At 42.1% G+C, this 8141-nt stretch overlaps 1 protein-coding gene across 1 annotated transcript in view; it reads left to right on the top strand.

Moving 5' to 3' along the window:
• The first annotated feature begins 2469 nt into the window (after positions 1–2469).
• LOC145877384 (tripartite motif-containing protein 16-like) overlaps positions 2470–8141 on the top strand; it is a 12584-nt gene continuing 6912 nt past the window's right edge. Inside the window, exons 1-2 of the mRNA XM_082972714.1 lie at positions 2470–3134; positions 3567–3662. Coding sequence (XP_082828840.1) covers positions 2538–3134; positions 3567–3662 — 693 coding nt within the window. The 5' untranslated portion in view covers positions 2470–2537. The remainder of the gene's footprint in view (positions 3135–3566; positions 3663–8141) is intronic.

Genomic DNA, 8141 nt, shown 5'->3' with positions numbered 1-8141 from the left:
CAACGTCAGTTCACCGTCTCACCTCGTACTGTATTGGAGCAGCAGCAGCTGACTGCCCAGTTCAACATCAGTTCACCGTCTCACCTCAGACTGTTTTGGAGCAGCAGCAGCTGACTTGATCGTTGATACTAATCATCATGTTTGAATCTGAGAGTAAATAGAGCCGACTACACTCTAAAAATGAAGGGTTCAACTGGAGTTGTTCTCAGATCCCCTAAGAACCATAGGGTTCTTGGTCAATGAAAAACAGCCCCAAAAGGTTCTTCAAAGAACTTGTTAGAAGGTGGGTTCATCGAGGAACCTCCGTTGTTGCTGGACTTCTTCCGGGAACTTCGCAATTACAACTGAAAACGATGGTGACAAGTTTGGATGCGACAACAGTTAAAAAGGTTAAGTTGGGTTGATGTTTGGCTCTGAATATGTCTCGAAATCATTTATTATAATAATATAACATATTAATAATGAATAACGAAGACAATGATGGTTTTCTGTGAATATCTTCCATAACGTTACTATAGTTAATGAACGTAAATATTAGAAAGCCGGGTTTGACCGTCGGCGTTGTATGAGCTACAGTACAGTACCGTTAGCTAGCTAGCTAACGTTATGTCCTAACTAGGCACAACTAGACAAAATGAGCACTCCTGGAAGTGACAGATTTTGACTCATATTGAGTGATAAGACTGAGCTATTTAAAAACACTTTTTCAACATTTCTAGATAGCAGTTAGTTCAGTTTGATCTTATTTAAGACAGCTGTATATTATTTTTTTTTACCCAAAAATATTCTATGTTCACGCCCACTTTTTTTGCACTATGTTTGAAGGCTGTCAACTTCTTGTCAGGAGGAGAATCACTTAGCCTTTCAACTAATTTTCAAATGATAGGATGCCTATTTAAAAACACTTTCTCAACATTTCAAGATAGCAGTTAGTTCAGTTTGATCTTATTAAAGACAGCTGTATCATTTTTTTATTCATTTTGACATATTGTTTGGGACCACTTTTTTTGCTCTGTTTGAAGGCTGTCAGCTTCTTCTCAGGAAGAGAATCCCTTAGCCTTTCGACTAATTTTGGGTTAGTTCTCTCAAGAAGAACTAACCCATCTCAACATGACAGAAAGTAAGACAGGGAAACCCATCTCAACATGACAGAAAGTAAGTAAGACAGGAGAACCTACAGTATACTGTATTCTAGTCCTGGTTCATCCTATATAACTACTGCTGTCCACTTCATATGTATATACTGTATTTTAGTCCTGGTTCATCCTATATAACTACTGCTGTCCACTTCATATGTATATACTGTATTCTAGTCCTGGTTCATCCTATATAACTACTGCTGTCCACTTCATATGTATATACTGTATTCTAGTCATGGTTCATCCTATATAACTACTGCTGTCCACTTCATATGTATATACTGTATTCTAGTCCTGGTTCATCCTATATAACTACTGCTGTCCACTTCATATGTATATACTGTATTCCAGTCATGGTTCATCCTATATAACTACTGCTGTCCACTTCATATGTATATACTGTATTCTAGTCCTGGTTCATCCTATATAACTACTGCTGTCCACTTCATATGTATATACTGTATTTTAGTCCTGGTTCATCCTATATAACTACTGCTGTCCACTTCATATGTATATACTGTATTCTAGTCCTGGTTCATCCTATATAACTACTGCTGTCCACTTCATATGTATATACTGTATTCCAGTCCTGGTTCATCCTATATAACTACTGCTGTCCACTTCATATGTATATACTGTATTCTAGTCATGGTTCATCCTATATAACTACTGCTGTACATCTACTATTCTTCAGATATACTACAGATGTACTCCAAATTGTCTATGCATCACATCACAGTACACAGTGTATATATATATATATATATATCATTGCTTGTCCTAATATTTTCATAGACTTTTTAGATTTGCCCTCTGTGAGCTGGGAACACAAGCATTGTTAGATATTACTGCACTGTTGGAACCAGGAACACAAGCATTTCACTTCACCCACAATAACATCTGATAAATATGTGTATGAAACCAATAAAATAAAATGTGATTGTATTGTTGAAAGTGTTAGATAATTCTCAATCCGTGTTGTGTCTTGTCTAAGAACAGCCCTTAGCCGTGGTACTGTATAATAACCATATATCACACCTCCTCAGGACTTATTGATTTATAAGGCATTATAAAGGTGATTAAAATAATGATACATACGTACTTCATAGAAAACTGTTACCCTTCATATATTCTAACAACTCACATTTTAAGATTCATTATGTCATTTGTTCCATGTTAAGGGCTCTAACATTGGAACAAAACTATTTGTCTCCCTCTTGCTGTTGCATGCAGTTCCTCTCTCTCTTCCTCCCTCCCTCTAACCCCTCCCTCCCTCTAACCCCTCCCCTCTGGCAGAACCAGGAAATCCCTCCCCCTCCCACAACCTCTCTTCTGAGGAAACGAAACTGATCTGAGTCTCTGTCTCGTCTGTCTGTGTGAGAGTGAACAACCGTCCAAATGGCTCAACAGGGAGTTCTGCTGGACCAGGACCAGTTCTGTTGTTCTGTCTGTCTGGATATACTGAAGGAACCAGTCGCCATCCCCTGTGGACACAGTTACTGTAGGAGCTGTATTGAGGGCTGCTGGGATCAGGATGTTCTGAAAGGGGTCTATAGCTGTCCTCAGTGCAGAGAGACCTTCAGTCCGAGGCCTACGCTGAGGAAAAATAACATGTTGGCTGAGCTGGTGGAGAAACTGAAGAAGACAGGACTCCAGGCTGCTCCCCCTCCTGCTCTGTGCTATGCTGGACCTAGAGATGTGGCGTGTGATTTCTGCACTGGGACCAGAAAGCAGAAAGCCCTCATGTCCTGTCTGGTGTGTCTGGCCTCTTACTGTGAGACTCACCTCCAATCTCACTACGAATTTCCTGCTTTGAAGAGGCACAAGCTGGTCAAAGCCACCGCACAACTACAGGAGAAGATCTGCTCTCATCATGACAAACTGCTGGAGGTTTACTGTCGTACCGATCAGCAGTGTATCTGTCTGATGTGTACAGTGGATGAACATAAAGGCCATGATACAGTGTCAGCTGCAGCAGAGAGGACTGAGAAACAGGTAAGACCAGAACAACTTGTTGGTGACTGTCTGATAAACAAAGAATTAAAGATACAGTAGGAACTAAGGCTGTTTGAACATGAGATCATTGAAATGAAATTGATCCTCAGCAGAACAAATATGAACACAAACCTTGAGTATATTGATATGTCAACCCAGATTCTCCAGATGTATCACCATTTTATAATGTCAAACACTATTATCATTCTGAATGCCCTTTTATGAGTCCAAAGTTCAGTCTCAACCTGTTGATACATGTAGTCCTACCATAACAACTATAATCATTCACATAGCAACAAATAAATATCATTTAGTAAATGGACCATCCATTTTTTAGACCTTCCTCTCTATGGGCCCTATGTCACATTACTATACTATTGATCTACTGGACTAATAAAGCTTGATAGCTCATTGAAGAGTGATTCTCCACAGAGGCAGCTGGGGATGAGTCAGCAGAAGGTCCAGCAGAGATTCCAGGAGAGAGAGAAGGAGCTGAAGGAGCTCCAACAGGCTGTGGAGTCTTTCAAGGTGAGTATTGTTGACCAGAGGAGACACACCATTTCACCTGTCTCCTCCAGTCAGAGAGAGAGAGAGAGAGAGGTAGAGGGGCCCCTATCCAATCCCACTGACCCCACTGTTGGGAACAGGTTGTCACTGCTGAGGCAGTGAAGAAAGTAGAGGAGGATGGGTCAAGGCTGAGGGATCCTGAGAGGATCCCTGTGAGTAGTAGATCTGTGACAGCACAGAGGGATGGGCCAACCAGTGATATATGCTTCAGTAAGGTTGGCTTCTTAGTGTTCATAGCAAATGGTTATCAACTGTACCGCAGAAATGGAATGTAAATCACAGAAAAAAATATGTTTTGGTGGCAGCTGCAGAGAAGTATTTGGTCATACTAGATTTGACTTCAGAAGAGTTCCAGGGTGTGTTGGGTGGTGGTGTCCCGTCCTCCCAGGCCGTTGGCCTGGTGCAGGAGCAGATAGGGTCAAAGTAGTGGAATGGGGTAGTGGGTTTTAATGAGTGTAGGGTTAGTTGGCCTGGTGCAGGAGCAGATAGGGTCAAAGTAGTGGAATGGGCTAGTGGGTTTTAATGAGTGTAGGGTTAGTTGGCCTGGTGCAGGAGCAGATAGGGTCAAAGTAGTGGAATGGGGGTAGTGGGTTTTAATGAGTGTAGGGTTAGTTGGCCTGGTGCAGGAGCAGATAGGGTCAAAGTAGTGGAATGGGGTAGTGGGTTTTAATGAGTGTAGGGTTAGTTGGCCTGGTGCAGGAGCAGATAGGGTCAAAGTAGTGGAATGGGGTAGTGGGTTTTAATGAGTGTAGGGTTAGTTGGCCTGGTGCAGGAGCAGATAGGGTCAAAGTAGTGGAATGGGGGTAGTGGGTTTTAATGATTGTAGGGTTAGTTGGCCTGGTGCAGGAGCAGATAGGGTCAAAGTAGTGGAATGGGGGTAGTGGGTTTTAATGAGTGTAGGGTTAGTTGGCCTGGTGCAGGAGCAGATAGGGTCAAAGTAGTGGAATGGGGGTAGTGGGTTTTAATGAGTGTAGGGTTAGTTGGCCTGGTGCAGGAGCAGATAGGGTCAAAGTAGTGGAATGGGGTAGTGGGTTTTAATGAGTGTAGGGTTAGTTGGCCTGGTGCAGGAGCAGATAGGGTCAAAGTAGTGGAATGGGGTAGTGGGTTTTAATGATTGTAGGGTTAGTTGGCCTGGTGCAGGAGCAGATAGGGTCAAAGTAGTGGAATGGGGTAGTGGGTTTTTAATGAGTGTAGGGTTAGTTGGCCTGGTGCAGGAGCAGATAGGGTCAAAGTAGTGGAATGGGGGTAGTGGGTTTTAATGAGTGTAGGGTTAGTTGGCCTGGTGCAGGAGCAGATAGGGTCAAAGTAGTGGAATGGGGGTAGTGGGTTTTAATGAGTGTAGGGTTAGTTGGCCTGGTGCAGGAGCAGATAGGGTCAAAGTAGTGGAATGGGGTAGTGGGTTTTAATGAGTGTAGGGTTAGTTGGCTTGGTGCAGGAGCAGATAGGGTCAAAGTAGTGGAATGGGGTAGTGGGTTTTAATGAGTGTAGGGTTAGTTGGCATGGTGCAGGAGCAGATAGGGTCAAAGTAGTGGAATGGGGTAGTGGGTTTTAATGAGTGTAGGGTTAGTTGGCCTGGTGCAGGAGCAGATAGGGTCAAAGTAGTGGAATGGGGTAGTGGGTTTTAATGATTGTAGGGTTAGTTGGCCTGGTGCAGGAGCAGATAGGGTCAAAGTAGTGGAATGGGGTAGTGGGTTTTAATGAGTGTAGGGTTAGTTTGCCTGGTGCAGGAGCAGATAGGGTCAAAGTAGTGGAGGGTTAGTTAGAAGGATGTTTTTTAGTATTATCATAATTTCCCCTTTTCCCATTTTGTATCCCATAATATCATGGATTTATATTATAGACCAGTTGAGGCAGGTGAGATGCCTTTGGATATACGACGTAATAAATTGTCATTAGCTTATTGGGTTGAAAGGCTGTGAGGTTGAGCATCCCACTGCTACTGTTCTAGATGACTGTTGGGAATATACTAGTAGACAAGGCAGTGGTTTTGGTTGGACAGTTGGAAAGCTTGCTGATGAGAGTAGTTTCAGGGAGTTGGAGGTTGGCCCTTTCTGTGGTGATAGGGGATGTTCCTCCATGGTTACTCCCAGATCCTGTTGTTGAGCTAACCTTGGTAGACAAAAGGAAAGATTGGGTCAGAAGTCAGTGATAAAGGGAAACTGGTTGACAATTACATTGGTAGAAGTTGTTATGCTTTTTTACCTCTTTTCACAGATGGATCCAAGGGCCCAGATAGTGGGCCCACAGGAGCAGGTGTTTACCTTCCTGAATGTGATGTGCAGATATGTAGAAGACTAACAGATGAACTGTCAGTGTACTCAGTTGAACTGTTGGTGATAATAGTTGTCCTCCAGTGGGTGGAGGACGTACAACCTGTTAGAGTTATAGTATCCTCAGATTCTCTGTCTGTATTGAATAGTTTATCATCTGGTAAATCTATTAGGAGTGACCTACTATTGGAGGTATTAATGTTATTATGGAGAAATGAGAGAATGGGTCTAGTAGTGAGATTCTGCTGGGTCCCAGCACATTCAAGTGTGGAATGGAATGAAATTGTAGACTAGTTAGCTAAAATAACTTTAAAACAAGATATAATATATATTAATGTTCCACTGGGTAGAGGTGAGGACAAATGTGAGATCAGAGCCATTTTGATAGATGTGTGGCAGAAGAGATGGGACTCTGAGCACAAGGGACGGCATTTATATGCCCTCCAAAGAAAGGTCGGTGGACCAAGGTTCAAAGGTCAGATTAGGAAGGAAGAGGTGGTGTTTCCTCGATTGTGTTTAGGACATTGTACATTGAACTGGTCCTTCCATCTGGTTGGCAGCATGTGAATGGTTTGTGTCTGGAGGGTATTGTCAATGAAACGGTGCAGCATGTGTTGTTATATTGTTGTAAGGATGTTGAAGAGAGGGAAAGATTGAAGTGTAGGGTCATTGAGGTTGGACGGGGTTGGATGGGGGTTTGGAAGGGATTTGGGGGATGGGGGAGGGTCTATTAGAAGTTAGTAGGGATCTTTTTTATTTTCTCAGAAGTACTGAGTTAGGTAGGAGGATTTAGAAATGGTGTAAACCGTGATTGAACACACTCCAGCACAGTAGGAGGCGCCATGCTCCTTTAACGTTGGTTTGAGGACCTCCATTATACCATAGAAGAAGAAGAAGATGTTGGTAACGTGAGGTTTTGTCGTTCGTAAAGAGTGCAGCTATTCTTTTGCCTATTTTCCAAATGTATTTTGTCATGGTGGGAGGGTTTGTTTATCGGTTTCCTCTGTTTATCGGTTAGAGTTGAGGGGGGAGTAGGGTAGTTTGATGTCCTCAACCGAGTGGAGAAGAAACGCTGTCTCTTCAGGTGCGTTGTGGAGAATGGTGTGGAGGAATTATTGATCCTGGTCGGTGAACAGGTGGGAGAGGAACATATACACTCTGTATCCAGAATGAACAAGGCGGTGGTTGTGGTAATGTAAAAGGTGAGTCTTGTTGTCCGGCTAGTTACCAGTATGATTTATGTGAGGGGTTGTGTTGGTGCTGATTTCGACAAGAGTAGTGGTGTCTAATCTGCCTCCGTTTATTACCACCGAACAGATCCGTAAAGAGTTGGTTCGTTTTGCTAAATGTGGAAGTGTTTTTCTGAACGAAATTCAAGGTTAAACAGGGGAGGGGTGGTACACAGGGTTTGTTAGCACACAGGAGCCCAGTGATATAATATTATATATATAATATTACTATATGTCCCAGCTGTTTGCTGTGGTTTTGAAGTAATTATTATTAACTAACCTTGTAGGTTTACCTCAGGTAACTTATTATTAACTATCATTGTAGGTTTACCTCAGGTAACTTATTATTAACTATCCTTGTAGGTTTACCTCAGGTAACTTATTATTAACTAGGTTACAGCTACTTGCTGAGGAAGCTCACTGATCACCTGGTTATAGATTTTAGTGGTCTACAGGGATAGTTGGCGCAAAGCCTTCAAACGTTAAACATGTTCTGGTCATTTTTTTACATTTTTTTTTTTTACATTTTAGTCATTTAGCAGACGCTCTTATCCAGAGCGACTTACAGTAGTGAATGCATACATTTCCATACATTTTTTTTTTTTTCTGTGCTGGGCCCCCGTGGGAATCGAACCCACAACCCTGGCGTTGCAAACACCATGCTCTACCAACTGAGCTACAGGGAAATACAACTGTATATAACTGTTAACTGTATATATATATTTTTTTTTATATATATAAAAAGGTGTAAATTCTCAACAAATCGCATGTCCCTGTTCTCTTTTTCAAGATGTGACCGATTTAAACAGTCAGAAGAAAGAGAAAAAAAAGAAATAACCTTATTTTATTTGTTTCTAAATGGCTGCTGGGTAATATGATAATCGTTGAAATCTGTTGGTTCGTAGACATCAAATAGAGAGAATGCTGCGCAGGTTCACTGA

The sequence above is a fragment of the Salmo salar genome, unplaced genomic scaffold (genome assembly GCF_965601325.2).
Source record: "Salmo salar unplaced genomic scaffold, fSalSal1 ptg000997l, whole genome shotgun sequence".
Taxonomy (NCBI): Eukaryota; Metazoa; Chordata; class Actinopteri; order Salmoniformes; family Salmonidae; genus Salmo; species Salmo salar.
The sequence above is the reverse complement of the archived record's forward strand: the minus strand, read 5'-3'. Positions and strand labels throughout refer to the sequence as shown.